Genomic DNA, 19,568 nt, shown 5'->3' with positions numbered 1-19,568 from the left:
CCCGTTTGCTCCATGTTTGTCCACACCAGTAAGTCAGTTCAGAGGCCAGGCCCCTGCACACCGGGGCTGCTGTGGCGAACGCTCTCCATGCGGGACCCAGCTTGCTTGCACACAGGTGTCCCCAGGAGAAGCCAGCTCACACAGCACCTCCTTCCATCTCTGTCTTTTCCCGGAGAAAGCCAAGAGGCAAACGTTGAGCAAGATATCACTCGGTGGGGCTGTCAGCACTGGGGGAGGGACCAGAAGGACAGGAAACACTGCCCTCCAGTCCCTGACCCCTGCAGGGTCCCGGCCATCTGGGGCTAGAGTTAGAGGGGGCTGTGGATGTAGCAGATGGCTGGGTGGAGGCAGTGGAGGTGGACAGCCCAGATGAGCTTCTGTGTGGGAAGGAGAGCAAGGAAGGCCCTTCTAGAAGGCTTGGGTTAGCCATGCTGAGAAGGAAAGCTGATTCGCACCAGGCACAAGGTTTCCTGCAGTGACAGTGTGTCTGTGTACACGGACATGAGTTATGTGTGTATGAGTGTGTGTGTGAACGTGTATGCATGCATGTGCGTGTGTGTATGAGTGTGTGCATGTGTGTGTTGGAAGGAGGCCCTGTGATTTAGCAGCTGAGTGTCCAGCAGTGTGGGGAGCTTTGAGATCTCCATGACACCTGCCACCCTGGGCACCTCCACCCCGGCTGCTCCAGTGTCACTGCTTGAGGGTCACATAGTCCACGTCTTCCTGGGCCTGGGGTCGCACCCCTGTCCCAAACCGCACCAGCTCCGAGTAATGAATGCCTTCATCTTCTGGGAGATTTGGAGGCACATTCTCATAGTCAGCCTGTGAGAACACACGGCAGTGAGCCTGCCTGTGCGTCACGGGTTCCCATCATCAGCTTTCCCAGCCCCTTCTCTCCTCGACTCTGCCCGTGTTGTCTAAAAGCACCCCCTCACCCCAAGAGTCTTCTTTGGCAGAGGGCTGGCTGTGTGAGATGCCTGCCTCAGCCTGAAGCACACGCACGGTTTTGCATGCGGCCCCAGATCCCATATGTGGGAAGCATGAGCCCCAGGTTTGGCGTACATCACTTGGAAGCTTTGCAAGGTGATTGGGTGCTGGGGACGACCTCATGACTGACCACAGGAATAGATGCATGAGTTTGGACAGGGGAACCAGGGATGTTCTCGCACCCATCCCTCCCCACCCGCCCCCATGTGACGCCCTGTGCCAGCAAGGAGGGTCTCACCAAAGGCAGCCCCTCCACCTTGGACTTCCAGAACCAGGAAGTTGTCTTTCTTCTACACAAGGTGCAGCCTTGGGTATTCAGTGATAGCAACAGGAAACGGTCAAAGCAGCGGCCCTGGCCACCCACCGCCCACTTTTCGCCACGGCTGATGGCTATCCAAGTCATTCTGGTGCAGAACTTACCACTGAAGCCAGGCCTGCCTCCCTCCCTCCCCTGCCCTGCTACTTACCACTCGGCGCTTCTGCACCACCGAGTAAGTGACTGTGTCCTCGCCACTGAGGGAAGGTCTCTGTAGTTCAGCTGTCCCTGTGTCTCTAAGAGGGGAGGCAGGTGGATGACCAAAGGGAAGCATTGCCCAGGCTCCTTCCTCGGGCACCTGGCAGAAGCCCAGCCTCTGCTTTTCCGTGCCCACCTGCAACAGACAAGCCCTCTCCCTTTGCATGCAACAGAGAGCAGCAGCTTCCGCAAGACCACAGCTCAGAACCTGCACTGGTCCAAAAACAGCCAACACAGCTGCTGGCCTCACCCCGGCGATGACCTTTAGCTCATTATAATCTCATTATCATAATATCACCAAGGCGGGCACTCCTGTTCCTGCCATGTACCTGATGTCTTTTGAAGACTTTCTAAAAAGGACAAGGAAGTGATCAGCACTCAAACTCTACCTGCATCTGCACCCACTACAAACACTCAATTATTCCTTTTCCCAGACCTCCACCCCATTATGCCTCCAGAGTATATAAGCGGATGCTCAAACCTTATTAAAGACATCTCCTTTTGAGTCTATGCTTTCACTTTGTGTGCAAACAAATTTTGCTTCTCCACTAACCTTTACCTGTTTCATTCTTGACCTTTTCTTGTGTTGGAGACAAGGACTTGACCCCAGCCAGCCCTTACAGAAAAATAAAGTGCTGTTTCCCAGGTGCCTAAGACTCAGTGACAGCTGATAAGAATGTGTGCCCAAGGCAAGAAACCTGGGTGATAAAGGCAGATCCTGGGCACGGGGTGCTCCGAGGAGGAGGGGAAAGAGAGGGTGGGCACATAGCAAGTCCAGTTATCAAGAGGAAGATGGGATGCCAGCTTTTCCTCGCCCTCCCTCCCTCTCCCAGTACCCTCGTTACCCTGCACTTGATGTGTCCACCTCGGGAAATCGCAAGGTTGCATAGCTGATGCCATCCTCCATCACCGGATTGTAGCAGCCCAGGGAATGGGAGCCTTCAGGAAGTGGGGGCCTTCGAACCTGGGGGTGTGGGAGGGACAGAATTGGGGCACTGACCCTCTTGCCCCCTCCTCGGCTCTCTTCCCCTGGGCTCTGGCCCTCACTTGGTTTCTGGGCTTGACTTCTGGGTCTGCCCTGATGTTTTTGTCTCTGCAATCCTACCTTTGGATTCTTTACAAAGAAGCTCTGACCACTGAAGTTGTCCTGAGCCCCCTGCTGGCTGCGGATCCTCTTCCATCTAAGAAGTAAAGGCCATCCTCAGACAGGGACAAGGTCTCTGCAAGCTCTGGGATCCAGTAACCCAACCAGCATCCAGGGAAGGAGCATGAAGGATGTGGGCTGGGGGTGGGAGGAGGGGAGCTCACTTTTGCCGAAGCTTGAACCCCCAGATGGTCAGGATGAGGACGGCCATGGAGCAGCCGATGCCCACGGCCACTCGCCTGCCGATGGTCTCCGGGCTGTCTGGTGGAGAGAGCAGCAGGCTCAATGACACAGCGCCCCACACTGACTTGTCTCTACCCCCAGATCCAGCCATCTTGCCCACCAGCTTCTCCTTGTGCAAAGCAGGAGTACAGAGAGAACAAGGACACCTGCCCTTGCCCATTCCACTAGAAGAAGTTGAAGGAGCCCTGTGACACACCACACACCAGGAGCCTCCATCCCATCAGTGGACAACTCTCTGGGTCCTGGAGCCACCCTGTCTGCGGCTACAATGCACCTGCCCTGTGAACCAGCAATTTCCCAGTGGACTCTATCCTGTCATCCTCCTTGCCACCATGTCCAAAGCGACAGACTGCACTCCTGGGCCTCGCCGAGGGCTCTGGGTGCACTTGAAATAGGACATGGTGTAGTCCTTAGCACAAGGGGTGGGTCTCAGGGTGTCTCAGAAAGGCAGACCAGGCTCTGGGGATTTGATGGAACATGCTGTTGCTTTTCCGGACCAGCAGGTCATGGTCTTTTGCTGGAGCCTCCAGCGTTGTGGGAAACAAACTTGTAAATGTAAAGCATGGCGGCCATCACTCATCACTTGGTGGACATTCTGTGTCTGCCTGGATACAGGATGCTCTCTCCAAGTGATGTTATTATGGCATGGGGAAGAAAAACAATCCAAGAAAAAAAAAATAGGAACTCTGTGGCCATTTGCCAAGAAAACAGTGGAAGGAAGCCAAGCCGGGTGTGTGATCTGCACATGCACAGAATGGCTCTATCAGAAACGTTGAAACCGAGAATGTCCCTTCGGAAGCGACGGGAGCATCAAGAGTGACAGGTGTCTGTCATTTCACCTGTTGGCCTTTTCATAGCTTCTTTTCCTTTTACTATGCCTCTGTATGATGCTTAAAACACACACACACTAAAATCTCCCAAAAGAGAAGCAAGGAGAGAAGCCCCAGGAGAAGCATGGAGTGTCTGCCAAAGTGGAGGCAGCATGTGAGGGAGCCCTGGAGGCCAGAGGGATGGAGGGAGAGACAGGCGACTGCAATGGGAGATAGCAGCAGCAGCAGGTGATGGACTGGCTGGGCTGGGTCAGGAGCTCTGCAAGACACAGCCTGGGGTCCTGGGATGTGGAGGGTCCAGGGCCAGCAAGGTGGCTTACAGTAGATGGTGAGAGTTCTTGGGGGTGACTCAGCCCTGCCCAGCCGATTGGTGCCCTGGCACCGGTAGGCGCCCGAGTGTTGGACAGTGGTTGGCTCCAGCTTCAGCATCTGGCCAAAGTAGAACTCTTGGTTGTTCCAGTCAAGCCATGCATAGTGGGAGACAGGAGGGTTGGCGTCGCTATCACAGGTCAGGACCACCTGCTTGCCCTCCATCACTGAGTTTCCTGGGGTCATGATCACCTGCAGCCTACGTGGGGCATCTGGAAAGGAAGTGGGGGTCAGGGCACAGGCAGGCAGCCGGGCACCTCTGCCCCTCCCAGCTCTCAGCCTCCAGCTCCAGTAACTCACACAGCACTTGGAGTGTCCAGGGATCAGATGTCCTCTGTCCTACGGAGTTGTTGGCCAGGCAGCTGTAGCTTCCAGCATCTTCTGGGGTGATGGAGTCAAAAGTCAGTTCTTTTCCTTCCTGCACAGGCCTTCCATTTTTCTTCCAGGAGAAGTGCACTTCTTGGGGGCGGCTGCCAGAGCATTCACATTGCAGGGTGACACGTTGGCCAGCACGAATCTCAGCCTGGACTTGCTGCCGGACCTTCACCCCTCTGGGGGCGTCTGCAGGGGCAAGGGTCTCAGACTGACCCTCCGCTGCCCTGGAATCTCCTCTCCTTACACCCCTGAGATTGGGTTCTCCTGACTTAACAGTCCCCTCTCCCTTCACTCTCCAAACCCCACCTGGGCTACCTGTAGGAACCTCTGCCCGGTCACTCACACTGGACATCCAAGTTCACCAGGGGCGCCCACGAACACCAGTTGTTGCAGGCAGCACAGGTGACAGCCTTGGCATCCCAGGCCACTTTGGGGATGGTCACCACCTCAGACGATGATGGCTTGTTCCCTGGGAGCCTCCATTCGTACCGGGAGACGCTGGGGTTGCTGGAATTGTAGCTGCAGGCCAGGGTCACACTGTCTCCTTCGCGGATGGGTGTGGGGCTTTGAATTACTGTGGTCACCTCCTTGGGCGGATCTGGGAGAAAACCAGAGAAGTGAATCAAGAAAAGCCAGCTCGTCCCAGCCTACTGCCTCCCTCTCCCCCGGCCTGTCCCCTGCAGTCACACAGGCCCTCAATGGAGCCCAGGAAGTCTTAGGCATCCCTGTTGCATCCTGTCAGGAACCAGACTCCACCCTGGTCTTTCTCCAGGCCATAGATGGATGTGGGGTGGTTGCAGCAGACAGGAGCCCCATTCTGTGTGACCCAGGGTTGCAGACCTCAGTATACTCATGTGTGTGTCAGGTTCCTGAAAGTACCTAAGCTTGGGGAGCTGTTGTGAGGAACATGGCATGAGACAAGCAGTCAAGGCTTTTGCCATCATGCATCAGCCATCTCAATGCTCATGAGGTGGGCCACCCCACCTGCCCGTGCGACATCTCAGTGTCCAAGGATGAGGCCTGAGGAGTCTCTCTCTGTGTTGCGGTCAACTCAGTGACAAGGTTCACTGTGCAAAAGACGCTCTGACATTTTGACCCCAATTCTTCTAGAAGGTTTCAGGACCACTTCCAGGCCTCAGTTTTGACAAGTGTTCTGGCCTCTTGCCGTTCATTCATTCAACAATCTACTGAGCTCCTGCCCTGAGCCAGACCTTGTTAAGTTCTGAGAAAGCGCAGTACTTAAAAACTTGGTGAGAAAATGGAATGAACAGAAAAGTTGTATTTTGTTGTCACCACCCAAAAAAAATGAAATCCATGCATTTGAAAGTCACGAAAAGGGGCATATTATGGGAAAACTCTGTGTGGACTTCAAAGGAACTATCTTTTAATTCCAATTTTCCACGAGCTTGCTAAAGCCACCCGTATGATTGTGAACAACAGCATAGGAAATGCCCTGACTGCTGCGTCTTCATTCTAGAACTGCCTACTCCACTCCCCCACTTCCCCTTCTCTGCCTAGAGCCAGAGAACCTGCAGCTACTCACACAGGATGTCCAGCTTAGTTTCCTGGCCAGGCTGTCCCCGCCCAAGACTGCTTTCTGCCAAGCAGGAGTAACTCCCAGCATGCAACAGGAGAGCGTTTGGGATCCGGATTTTCGCTTCGGTCCTTCCCGGCATTTCTTTGGCATTGTGATACCAAGTGTAATTGGTTGGAGGAGGATTGGCTTGGGAGATGCAAGTCAGTTCTACCGGCTTTCCCTCCATAACTGTTGGCGGGTAGATCTGAACCTTGGACGATTTTGGAGCATCTGGAAGAAGGGGCACAGGCAAGTGGGGAGGTGAGGGGGGCCCTCTAACCTGGCAAGCATCTCCGAGGGCCCCACCCCCGACCTCTCCAGAGCCTTGGCCTCCCTGCCCACAACCCCCACCCCTGCACCAGACATGCCAACCTCCTGCCTGCCCCCTCCCCAGCTCCAAGGAGGCTCACACAGCACATTGAGTGTCACTTCTTCTGACTTTCCTGAGCCCATCACATTGGAGGCCTGGCAACGGTACTTCCCACTCATTTCCTTGGACACTTTGGGCAGAGTCAGCGTGAGTGTCCTCTGCTCTGGCAGCTGGATCTCATTCTGGAGCCAGGAGATGGCATGGTAGCCTGGGTTGCTGCTTATGACCTGGCATGTCATGGTCACAGATGCCTCCTCCAGGACAGTGGAATTTCTGGGACTGACCTCGACGATCTTCAACCGTGGGATGTCTAGAGGGGCAGGGGGTGGGAGTCATTCTCAGAGGGTGGAAGCAGCATGCAGGTGCAGGGCTCCTGGCTCATTTACTCCTGGCCACTGTTCCTACCTCCTCCCTCTCCTCTCTGTTTGCCCCTGCTTACTGTGGTCTGCTTGGGCAGCCAACAGCATTCCTAATGCCGCCCTCTGGACCTCGAAGCTCCCTGCTCAAACACAGCCAGTGGGTTCCGCACTCGGAATAAAATCCAAAACTTCTCCCACCCTTGGCCCTCCAAAGGCAGTGACCAGCTTCTGTGGCCCTCAGGCCCTGCCTTGGGCACATCCAGTTCCACCCCCAAGACCCTTTGTGCTTGCTTGGCCCTCTCGGTGGGGTCCTTTCTCACTGGTATTTGCCCATCTAAATTCCTCCCACACTGAGGTCCGTGTGTGTTCAGAGAGAAGTCTCCATCACTCACCCCATCCTGATTCTGCTTCATCTTTTCCTAATACACACGCATCACTACCTATAGTTCTTAGTCTAGGTCTTGGTGCAGGCATTTATCACAGCAGGACACCTGCCTCTCACAGTGGAGTGCTGGGTTCCAGGCCCAACCAGGGCATCTGATTCCAGCTTCCTGCTAATGTGTACCATGGGAGGCAGCAGATACTGGTTCAAATTCTTGGGTCCCTGTCACTCACATGGAGAACCTGGGTTGAGATATTGGCTCCAGGCTTTGGCCTGGTCCAATCACAGCTGCTGAGTGTATTTGAGGAATGAACCAGCCATGGGGAGAATTCTTTCTCTCTCTCTCTCTCTCTCTCTCTCTCTCTCTCTCTCATTGCATAACATCTATTTCTTGCCATCTCCACTGCAGTGGTTAAAAAATTGTTCATTGGTGTAATTTCCCCTTCTCTCTCCCTACCTGGCAGCTCTCCTAATAAGGCCTGGCACCTAGCAGGTTCACAGTCGATCTTTATTGAATGAATGAATGAGGCATAAAACAATAATGTCCAAAACTCTTCAAGAAGAAAAATACCACTGGACAGTCCCCTCCAAGCACTGCCATTGCTTGATAATCTATTCTCTTTCTCTGGTCAGGTAGAGCAGAGGCCAAAATCCAGCTGTTCCCTGAAACACTGGGGCGGGTGAGGGAGCACAGCTCTGCCTGGGCCACTCCCAGCTGCAGACAGCAGTGCAGTCACCAGGGAAGAGGTGACAAGAATGGCATCCTGCCCAGAGGAGCTTCTGGGGCACTCACGCTTCACGTTCAGCCGCACCGTGTCCTCAGAAAGCACATGTGGTTCCGTGGCATTCTGGAGCTGACAGGTCAGGTTCTGCCCATGATGAGTCCACTGGGGTGTAAAGGTGAGCTTGCTCTGGGTGGAGACCGACTCGGTGGTAACGATGGTCTCTTGGACCACAGTCCCATCCAGGGACCACTGCAATTGGATGGGGTTCTCCCAGCAGGAGAAATTCACCGAGCACGTTAGAGTGACTGACTGGTACTCGCGAATGTCAGCTGAGGGGAGTTGGATGTGCGGGGCAAGAGGCTTTTCTGCAAAAGAACAGGCAGCTGCTGGAAGCAGAGAGGGAGGGGCCACGGGCACCCGTGCTCGCTCACTGGGCAGCTCCTCACACCAGGCATGGCGAGGCTCCTGGGGGCTCTCTCACTGGTCCATCCACCTTTCTCTGGCCCCGCTCTTCCCTGATTTGAATCCCATCACGCTCTGAAAGGCCCTGGGAACAGGAAGCCAGTCTTCAACTGCATTTTGCCCTTATTTCATCCTCACCTCCTGATGTTTGCTTTCTAGGCTGGTTCAGGAAAGATTGCTCCTCCTACCACCCTTATGAAAACTCCATCAGCCTAGTTCATGGTGTTTTTCTTTGCCTTGCTGTCATAGCCTCAACAGTGGGTGCCTCCCAGCATGGTGTTGTTACAGTGGGGTGGGTCTATGTGCAGCTAGGCTCGTAACCCCCTGGGCTGGCAGGATCGGAGAGAGAGAGAGAGAGAGAGAGAGAGAGAGAGAGAGAGAGAGAGAGAGAAAGAAAAAAAGAAAGAAGAAAGAAAGAAAGAAAGAAAGAAAGAGAAAAAGGAAGAAAGAAAGAAAGAAAGAAAGGAAGGAAGGAAGGAAGGAAGGAAGGAAGGAAGGAAGGAAGGAAGAAAGAAAGAAAGAAAGAAAGAAAGGAAGGAAGAAAGGAAGGAAGAAAAAGAGGAAGGAAGAAGGGAGAGAAGGGGAAGGGAAGAGAGGGGAAGGAAGGGGGAGGGCAGGGGAGGGCAGAGGGAAAAAAGAAGAGCCAGGCTGGGAAGCAGGTGATAGCACTCCGAATGATGGAGCCCCTGGCCTGTATGTGACAACTCTTAACCACCCATACATGTATGTCATCTAGCCCTGAAGGGTTAATTAGGATATTTCACTGGAAAAGCCAGATTTCTAGGACCAGTGTTGTGGCACATTGCATTAAGCTGCTGATTGCAATGCTGGCATCCCATATCAGCATGCCGGTTCAAGTCCTGGCTACCGTGCTTCTGATCCAGCTCCCTGTTAGTGTGCCTGCAAAAACACCCAAAGATGTTTCCGATGTCTGGGCTCCTGCCACCCATCAGGGAGTCTCAGCTGGAGTTCCAGATTCCTGGCATCAACCTGGACCAGTCCCTGCTGTCGCAGTCATTTGGAGAGTGAATCTATGGATGGAAGATTGTCTCTCTCCCTTTAAGATAATTAAATATTATCAAAAACCCAGATTTTCAACTTTTCTTGAAAAAAAATTCTAAGATATAGCGATCTGAATCCCAGTTCCCAGAATGGGCAGGAGCTGAGGGACAGGCAGGTCACGCAACCTCGAACAGGTGTTCACGCTACAGCTTGTGTCAGCCACCTCATGGGAATCCCCCAGGCTGACAACCTCAGGCAGCTTGGGGTGTGAGAACGTCCCAGAGGAGGGGGTGTTTCCAGCCCCCTCCCAGGCCCGCCCCCCCCCGAGGCAGAGGCCCCCTTCCCCCAAGGCCTTACTGGAGATATTAAGGTTGATGGTCTCCATCCACTTGTCAGTCTCCGTCTCCATCCTGATCCCCAGTTCCCCACTGTCGCTCACTTGCAACCAACGGATGCTGAACGTGCAGTTCTGCTGCTTGTCTCCCACGAACAGCACCTTTCCCTGTGAAGGTGGCTTCTCCTCCATCCTCGTGTAGTTGAACAGGACAGTCCCAGTGTAGCTCTTAATGGCAGTGTCGTACACAGGATTGAGGTACATGGTGATGTTGCTCAGTTGCTTGGGGAGTTTTGGGATTATGTAGGTGCAAGGAATCCAGACGCAAGTTCCCTCCCAGGCATAGAGGGTTTTCGGGAGCTCAAAAATCCAAGGGTTTTGATCAGAGAGAGCCACGCACACTGTAATTTAGCACAGTGATGGAAAGGCATTACCGGGGGAGGACAGAGGGCATTCAAAGGCATGATGAACCCCCTTGGAAGGGATGGGGACACAGACACAGAGTGAGCAAGGCCCCCAGGATGAAGCATGTATGAGGGGAAAAAATGAAATAATAAGATGAACTTATTTTGGTGTAAAAAAAAAAAAGAGGGGCCGGTAATGTGACATAGCAAGTAAAGCCTTTGCTTGCAACACTAGCATCTCACGTGGGTACCAGTTTAAATCCTGGCTGCTCCACTTCTGATCCAGCTCCCTGCTAATGCACCTGGGAAGGCAGCAAAGGCCCTACGTGCGTGGGACCCTACACCCATGTAGAAGACCTGGGTTAAGCTTCTGGCTCCTGGCTTCAGATCGGCTCAGTTCCAGCCATTGTGGCTATTCCAAAAGTGAATCCACAGATGAAAGATATTTCTCTCTCTCTCTCTCTCTCTCTCTCTCTCTCTCTCTCTCTCTCTCACCCACCCCCCACCCCATGTGTATATAAGAGAGAAAGAGATACACACATGTTCTTTTTCAAATTTTTGAAAATTGAAATCCATGCCTAGTTTTTTCATGATACAATTTTCCATGAATGTTTTAAAAACCCCTAGTATGCATGGATTCCACTGGCCTCACAGCGCCAAAATAAAAGCACCATTCATTCCATTTTTCACAAATTTTCGGAAGCACCCTCGTATGCCTCTGAGCAGCCCAACCCCTGCCTGCCTGCGCTGCCCTGGCCCGCATCTACTCATCTCTTTTTCAGTCTCGCCTTCCCCCCAGCGTGTGCGGAGACCCAAGAGCCCTGAGAGCCACCCTGCTGGTCATCCTTACCCAGGAGCAGGAGCCAGGGCCGGTGGAGGTGCATGCTGCTGTGTCCCGGGGGCGTCCTGGGCAGGGAAGAGTTCATCTCTGAGCCGCTGCTTGTTCACTCCTGAGCCCTTTGGAGCTGGTCTCTGGGCTTGCTGCACCTCCCCTGCAGGCCCCTGCAGCTCTCCTCAGAGCTTCCTCCTCTCCTCTCCACTCCCCAGCCTTCCCTCCCTCCCTCCTTCCCTTCCTCCTTCCCTCCCTCCCTCCCTCCCTCCATCTTTTTGGGGTGGGACACATTTCTTGCCAACTCTCACACTTCGAGTGGCCCCAGATCCCTGAGTGCCTTGAAGGCCAGCCACAGCGTGACACAGAACTGTCTCTTTATGTATATGAAAGTTTTTATGCAAGGGAGAGACATGTTCAAACCCCAATTAGAAAATCCTGGGGCGGGGGGAATCCTTAAAAACAATAATATGGCATAATCCAGCAGAGTGGGGATTTGGAAGGATTTCTGGAGACAGAAGAATCTAGATGGTCTTAAGAGAATGGTCTTAGGGTCCCACTCTGGCTGTCCTCAGGGGCTGATGGGACACACACTTCCGTACTTCAAACATTCACTGGACAATGGAATTTAAGGGATCGTCGAGGGGCAAGCATGGGGTCCTTTGGGTAAGACACCCATGTACACAGCAGAATGACCGGGTTCACGACTCAGCTCCTTCTGACTCCAGCTTCCTGCCAAGGCACACCCCAGGGGGCAAAAGGGGGACTCAACAGCCAGAGTCCCTGGGAGTTGTGGCAAGGTAAGTTAAGCCACTATATGTAACGCTGGCATACAATATCAGACAGACCACTGAGTGAATCCCAGCTGCTCTGCCTTGGATCCAGCTCCCTGCTAAGGCACCTGCAATAGCAAGGCAGGATGGTCTAAAAAGTGTTTGGGGCCCTGCCACCCATGAAGGAGGCCAACATAGATGTTTAGGTTCCTGGTTTGGCTCTGACTCAGCCCTGGATGATACAGCCAGATGGGAAACGAACCAGTGGATGGAAGATCGATCTCTCTCTCTCTCTCACTTTGCTTTTCAAATAAATAAATCTTTTTAAGCACATCATACTATTAAGTAAAATCTCTTTGCCAGCTGGAGCACCCCAGGGTGCGCCAATTTGTATCTCTGTCTCTCTCTGCACTGAGCACGCCTGCCACCATGCTTGCCTTTTCAGAGTCGCATTTACATAGAGATAATTTAAGTTCCCATTTACATGGTTGAGCCCTCTGGGCTGGCCCCGGGGGAGGCAGCAGGATGTGCCAACAGAGTGTATCTCCCATGTCAGCACAGACCCTGGCTTGGCACCCCCGCCCCCGGGGCTCCGCCTGCCAGCATTTTCCACGCATGGACACCTGTCTGGCTGCTTCTTGCTGGGGCTGCAAGGCTTGCACCGAGGGCTGCTGGGAGTTCAGTGCCCAGTGCAGGGGGGGAAATTAAGCTGCCTGCTGAAAGCAGAAGAGGGTTGGGTTGCCAGATAAAGGGGCTGACCCAGCCCGTGGCAGAGACCAGGGCGAGGAGGCTGAGGCTGGGGCAGAGCCGTATTCAATTCAACAGATGTTAATCCTGTTACGCCCACGGTTGCCCTCAAGGTCACCTCCACTTAGAGGAAAAAAAAAAAAAAAAAAAAAAAACTGTGTCCTAAAGTGAAGTAGGGGGCAAGCGTCTGGCCTAGTGATGAAGATATTGGCTGAGATGCCACATTCTCCCAGTGGATACCTGCGTTGGGTACCCAGCTTCCTGCAAATGCTCACACTGGGAGGCAGTGGTGTTGGCTCAAACAGCATTACTCCCTGACCCCACATCCCACGTGGGAGACCTAGAAGGAGTTGCTGGCGCCCAGCTTCAGCTTAGCCCAGACCCCACTGTTAAGGCAGTGAACCAGCGGATGAGAGCTCGCTCTTTCTCTCTGACCATCTCGGTCTGTCTGCCTTCTCAAATAAAGAAAAAAAAATAAATAAATTTAGAAACCTAAGTTAAATCCAATTCTTCGCCACCAGGCTTTTCAAATCTCTCAGCGAGCTGCACTTGTGCCAAATACAGGGGCACAATACAGATCCTCTAATGGGGATCTTTGCTTTTCCGTTTTCGACCAGGATCCCCCCAGGGCTGTGGCAGGGACTGGATGCCAGCCCCTGAGCCTACCACTGGGCTCCAGCAAGTAGACTTATGGGCCCCTCTGCCCACCTGTCCACTGGCCACACCTCCTAAGGGCTCCCAGATGGAAAACTCCAGCAACAATAAACGAGGGGGCACTTTCACAGCCACGCTGTGTGTTCCCCCACCCCACTGCTGCCCCAACACCATCCCACAGGACCAAGAAAGTCCCTGAAACATGAGAAGTAGGGCAATGGGCGGGTTGGAAGCACCAATTCCCAAAACCAGGTCAAGCCATCCACAGAGCCTTGCTTGCGGCAGCACAGGCCAACCCCAGGCTTTGTAGGACCTGACTCCATCCCAGCATCCCTGCTTCCTGGGCATCCAATGAGCTGCCTGGCTCTCAGCAGTTGCACCAGGCCTGACACGGGATGCTTAGAGATGGGGCCCTGCCTCCAACCACTGGACCAAGGGCAAGAGAAAGGGAAGGAAGGTTGGGGGGGTCCCTGCTGTGGTCCCAGCTCTGGAAGCTGTGCCTGGGACCTGGTGGCTGCTCTGCACTTGCTGTGTTGAGAGCCAAAGTAAATAAATAAGAACAGAATGGGATTTTTTTTTTTTTACCTGTTTCCTCGTGTCTTCCCTCTTTGGGGACGCCGGCAGCATCTGAGAGTGAAAGGAGAAGTAAAGTCTCCAGGAACTAGATTTCACCCTCTCTGGCCACACCCCTACCTCCCCTGGTGGCCCTGAGAGCGGCTGGCAGTGACTCTGGAACAGAGGGGGAAAGGGGTCTTGGCGTTCCTTCACCAGGGACACTCCCCGAAGGAGCTGGAGTGCCAGTTCTCACTTCTACGTGTAAATTCCCTGTGACCACTGATTGACCGCTGATTTCCCGGGCCAACTTCTCCTCCTTGACTTCCTCAGCCCTAAGCTCTCAGGAAGCACTGGTGACTCAGGGCCGGGCCAGTCTGCACTGCCAACCCCAAGGCAAGCCGCACAGGACAGCTGAGGAGCACACAAGTTCCTTCCAAGCATTCTTGAAAAACTAAAACAGAAAGTGAACTGAAAAGTTGTTTCTTTTGGTACATAAAATACCCAACATCCAAACACACATGCCCCTCTTTTTCTTATGAAATTTTGGGAGACTCCTTGCATGCTGAGATCTCAAAGTTGTTTTCCCCCAAAAGAAATTTTCATTTCCCGCAAACTTACAAAGCACCCTTGGACTTGCTGTGGAGTGACGTCACATGTTATCCCTGCTACAGAGTTGCGAGCGGTCACATGTTATCCCTGCTACAGAGTTGCGAGCGGTAGGAAATCCAGCCACTGGTGATGCCTCCACCACACCCCACCTCCGAGGGTCAGAAAGTGGGGAGAGCAGAGAGTTATTGGGGAGGGAGAAAAGAGGTTGTGAGAAGTACTCTTGGAGGGGAAGTCTTGAGACTGAAACTTTGCCACTCACTAGATTTTTACCCAGCAAAGATCTCGGGTCTTGGGTACAATCCATGCAAATCCTACAGATAATGAGAAAAGCTGATGTCAGGTGCTCTCAGCATTGTAACCTCAGGACTGGGACTCCAGGGAAGAACCAAGAGCAGCAGTGTCTGGGGAGACGGAGCAGGTGCAGTATCCCAGGGGAGGACACGGCTTCAGGATGCGCTCACTGGTACCAGCACTCACAGATGTTCAAAGCCCTTCTATAACGTGTCATCACATTTGCCTGCAACCCACGCATAGCCTCCCACATGCGTTAAATCACCTCCAGACGTCTTACATGGTACCTGGGTACCATGTAAATGAGAAGCATCGCTGTTGGCTTCCATCCTTTAGGGAATGAAGATGAGAAGGAAAACTCTGTATGTGTTGTGTACAGATGCAATTCCTGAAGTCCTGACTGAGATTTCAATTCATGAATGAGTGCGTCATGGTTAGTTGAACCTGCAACATAGAGGGACAACCTTATTTTCCCCTATTTCCTCTTCTATGTATAATTAAAATGGTTGCATATTATCTTTAAGAAGTATTAAGAAGACTCGGAAAGGTGGAGAGACTGGTTGGGAATCTTGGGACCCAAGGAATGAGATGGTGGTGAATTCCTCAGGCTGGTTCCTTGCTTCAAACATCCTAGACTGGATATGGAGACTCTGGCAACTGTTTTGTAGCCAAACAATCAGGAAAGGGGCATCTTAGAAAGAAAGAACATGCAGTTAACAGCAGTTCTGGTCCAGGCAAATGCCACCAAAAAATTAATAATAATAATAATAATAATAATAATAATAATAATAATAATCAGTGGCCTCATCCCCTGCTTGCAAAGGAAGGACGAAAAAAATGAAGAGTCTCAGAATTATATGTGACCATAACAAAAGATTGAAACCATGTGATTATGATCCCAAAAGAAGAGGAGAGAGAGGATGAGGCTGGAAAAAGTTGGCTGGAAATATGTCTTTATTCCCAAACACACACACACACACACACACACACACACACAGATTAATACCACTCTTTTCACACACCTATGGAACATAAATGAGATAAATTATAAGTCACATCTAAGGCCAAAAAACACATTTCAGAATAATTAAAATACTAAATATAACTGGAAAAAAAATCTCTGAATATTTGCAGACTAAACAATGCCTTCTAAGTAATCCATGAGTCAAAGACCCTCAAAAACAAAACAAAACAAATGGGCCTGGCGCAATAGCCTAGTGGCTAAAGTCCTTGCATGTGCCAGGATCCCATATGGGCGCCTATTCTAATCCCGGCAGCCCAGCTTCCCATCCAGCTCCCTGCTTGTGGCCTGGAAAACTAGTCGAGGATGGCCCAAAGCCTTGGGACCCTGCACCCGCGTGGGAGACTACAACAAGTTCCTGGCTCCTGGCTTCGGATTAGCATAGCTCTGGCCATTGTGGCCACTTGGGGAGTAAAGATCTTTCCCTCTGTCTCTCCCTCTCTCTGTAAATCTGCCTTTCCAATAAAAAATAAATAAATATTTTTATAAAAAAAGAAAAAAAATGTATTGCGCTGAATGGAAATAAAACTGAATCTTAACAAATTCCATGTGACACAGGTCAACCACAAGAGGAACATGAGTAGCATCAAAACCTTTGAAAGAAGAAGTGAAATGATTATTTAGTGCAGACTAAGCTGCTGCCCTTCCAGGGCGCTACCCCTTACGGGGTACTCTGATACGGGGCACTCACACCCCCTATCAGGATACTCAGGGCCAAGTCCTTCCTCCACTTCTCATTCCAGCTTCCTACCGACATGCACCCTGGGGAGGGGGGCAGCAGGTGGTGCTCCAAGTGCCTGCGTTCCCATGTGGGACACCTGGGCTGACTTTCAGGTTCCTGGCTTCAACCCGGCCCAGCACTGGTTGTTGTGTACGAATAGACAATGCACCAGGGGACAGAAGTGATCTCTCTCAATAACCTAAGCTTCCATCTCAAGGAACTGGGAAATTAAGAGCCAAATAACCCAAAATAAGCATGAGAAAGGCCATAATAGATATAAAGGCAGAGGTCAATGAAAATGGAAACAATATAAAAAAATAAACTGTTGTGTTCACTAAAAAGAATAATAGAATTGACTGTTGTAGAGCAAAATTGGGAGTTCAGAGTGACAGAGGGAGACATCTGATGCAATGCTGCCACTTGGGAGCCTGGCACTGTGGTATAGATGCAGAGCTGGCATCCCGTATGGGTGTCAGCTCGAGTCCCAGCTGCTCCACTTCTGGTCCAGCTCCCTGCTAATGTGCTTGGGAAGGTGTCTGGAGACGATCCAAGTGCTTGCGCTCCTGTGCCTGCAGGAGAGACCTGGATGGAGTTCATGCGCCCACCTTCACAGCAGGAAAGCAGGAGCTATAAGATAGCAACAATGTTCCTGCCTCCCTCACACAGGTAACATGCTACACAGCCAAGCACATGTAACCAGGAGCAAAGCTAAATCCGGGCTCTGCTCTGTGTACACTGTGACCACTCCTTCCTCGCATGCCCCTCTAAGCAGAATGATGACAGTGGAGGTGCCAGCTCTGCAGGAATGCCGCATGGTCACTCTCTCTGTGGCTGCAAATGTGAGCAGTTCTTGCATGATGGCTGCCATGGGACATGTGTGCTCTGCAAAGGGGCTGGCATGAACGTGGACCTTGTTACTTGCATGGCTGGGTAGAAAGACTCTTTGAGACCAAGCCACATTTTCCTTCACGCTCCTCAGGGAAGATGCCTGGGTGGGCGAGTAGTTGGGGGTAGAGGGTGTGGGGCGGCTTGGGGCGGAGTGGGGCGGCGTGGGGTGGTGTGGCTTCCCAGACTCTATCTTCTCTGGGCAGCAGCTCCCAGGGCTTGCCTGTCACAGCAAGTTGGAGCCAGAGCTTGCCCAGGAGCCCTTTCATTTGGAACACAACCAAGCTGCCTGCCCCAAGCCCAGCTCAAGGGGTGGGATGGAGGGATGGACAGATCATCTCAACATGGAGCTGCACAGTAGTTGAGCAGAAGGGGAAGGATGCAGAGGTCAGGGGGGTGACCGCACGTCATCCTGGGGCACGGATGTACTGCCTCCAGCTTCTGAGACCACGAGGTCTGCCACCCCAGCGCTGCCCAGCTCACACCTAACCTGAGTGGTTGTGCCATGGGTTCTGACCCTTATCCAGCTTGGTATGGTTCAAAGGAAGATGCCACCAGCCTTTGCTGCCCCTGGGGAACCCTACCCTGGGCCTGAACCTAGCCCGAAGAGGCATGTCCAAATAACCCTGTCCCTTCTGTCTCCTCCCTTCGTTCCCTTACGGAGTCCATCAGCTTTGTTCTAAGAGATCCCATGATATCCACGCTGCCGGAAGTCACTGCCTTCTCAAGCAGACACACTCATCTTGGAATACTGGGAATGCGCTTCTTGGACCAACCTGACCTTGTTTCAACCTGCCCTTCCTTGCCCTATCTGTGCAACTCTAGAATTACTTTTACTTCATATGCTTCTTTAAGTCAATATTGGATTGTTCTTTAAGGTGGATTTCTTTCCTTTTTCTTTTTCTTTTTTTTTTTTTTTTCTACTTGGTGTCACCCTAAGCTGTTATATAGATTTAAAACAAACAAACAAAAAACACCTGGTCACCAGTGTGGTGTGGCAGGTTCACTTTTGCCCTGGCACTCACTGAGTAACAAAGGGATAGTAACGTGCCAGCTCCCAGACACCCTCTCTCTGCCCCAACATTACTCCACACCATGCACAGCGCCCACACCCCCCCAGTCCCTGGTTATTGACAATGCCATGATCCTCAGAGTGAAGTCCTCACTGGGGATTCCTACCATGCCAGACCTGCTGGATCGGGGCAGGCAAGATGTGTCTGGGGGGGCCCATGGGCCAATGTGCAGAGCACTTCCACCCTGTGCTGGCGAGCCCCCAGCCCCTCCATGGCAGCAGGTGTCAGCAGCTGCAGTTTGGTCTGACTGGGGATTACTCATTCCATCTGCTGCTCCATGCACAAGAGCAGGGCCCGGACTCCCGCCCTGCACCCTCTGCCTCCTTCAAGATCCAGGACGGGGGGCGGGGGTGGAACTGGCACAGAGATTAACACAGTGCTCGGAACAACCCATCTTGGAGGGTGTGCATTCCAGTCCTGGCTCCTCTTCTGATCCAGCTTCTTGCTGATACACATCCTGGGGCAGTCTGAGTTCTTGGGTCCCAAGTGGGAGATTGAGATTGAGTTTGGGGCTCTGAGTTGTGCCCCAATTGTGGTGAGCATCTGGGGAGGGTACCAGTGGATGGAAGACACCATTCTCTTCGTTTCAAATCAATAACATAAAAACCAGAGCAGGTATGGTGACATGGGACACACCACAGCCTGTGAGCCCACATTCCAGTCCCGGCTGCTATACTACAGACACAGCTCCCTGCTAATGCACTTGGGAAAGTAGCGGAAGATGGTCTAAGTGCTTTGGCACCTGCCACTCACAAGTGAGACCTGGAAGGAGTTCCTGACTCCTGGTTTTGGCTTGACCAAGCCCTGGCTGTTGCGGCCATTCGAGGAGTGAACAAGCAGGTGTAAGATCTCTCTCTCTCTCTGTAGCTGCCTTTGAAATAAGTACACAAATATTTAAAAATAAATAAATAAAGCTAAAGTCCCTGTGACATGCTGTGGCTGTTTCCAGAATGCCAGTGTGGCACAGAGGCATGACGTCCCAGCATGGGCTGGGACTTAGATCTGTGCTCGGCATCACCAGCCACGTGACCTCATGGAGGCAACTTACCACCTTTGCCCCGGCAGACTCTCCAGGCGTGTGAGCATGCATCAGAGGCACCTGTCGGTCCCCAACCCCTAACCCTGGCCCCATTTGACTCCTGCCTCTGGGATTGGGGCTGAGATGGGCTTTTCTGACAACCTCGCAGGCTTGTCGCGGCTGCTGGCTGGGACTGCACGTGGTGGACCAGTGTCAGAGCTGTTAGGGAAAGTGGAAGGACAGTAATTCACAGATACAGGGGTGGACACAAAATCACCTGACTTCCTCTCCCCAGGCACTCACTTCTCAGGACAAC

General features: G+C 52.5%; 1 protein-coding gene across 2 annotated transcripts; it reads right to left on the bottom strand.

Annotated features, from left to right (window-relative positions):
- Nucleotides 1-535: 535 nt before the first annotated feature.
- Nucleotides 536-13,800, bottom strand: CD22 (CD22 molecule). Of its 2 annotated transcripts, XM_058674626.1 has the most exons (14): nt 13,665-13,800; nt 10,927-11,068; nt 9,696-10,073; nt 7,943-8,239; nt 6,449-6,718; nt 6,006-6,269; nt 4,806-5,060; nt 4,388-4,648; nt 4,039-4,299; nt 2,810-2,906; nt 2,607-2,682; nt 2,347-2,465; nt 1,455-1,539; nt 536-822 (listed from the first exon to the last, which is right to left on the bottom strand). In XM_058674626.1, exons 2-14 carry the CDS (start codon nt 11,000-11,002, stop codon nt 691-693), a joined length of 2,571 nt encoding a protein of 856 aa, XP_058530609.1. In that variant the 5' UTR covers nt 11,003-11,068; nt 13,665-13,800; the 3' UTR covers nt 536-690. The 2 variants fall into 2 exon arrangements, with proteins under 2 accessions (XP_058530609.1, XP_058530610.1); XM_058674627.1 differs by lacking the exons at nt 6,006-6,269; nt 6,449-6,718.
- Nucleotides 13,801-19,568: the final 5,768 nt, after the last annotated feature.

Source organism: Ochotona princeps, chromosome 16 (genome assembly GCF_030435755.1).
Source record: "Ochotona princeps isolate mOchPri1 chromosome 16, mOchPri1.hap1, whole genome shotgun sequence".
NCBI lineage: Eukaryota > Metazoa > Chordata > Mammalia > Lagomorpha > Ochotonidae > Ochotona > Ochotona princeps.
Note: the sequence above shows the minus strand (reverse complement) of the source record. Positions and strands in the feature narration are given on the sequence as shown.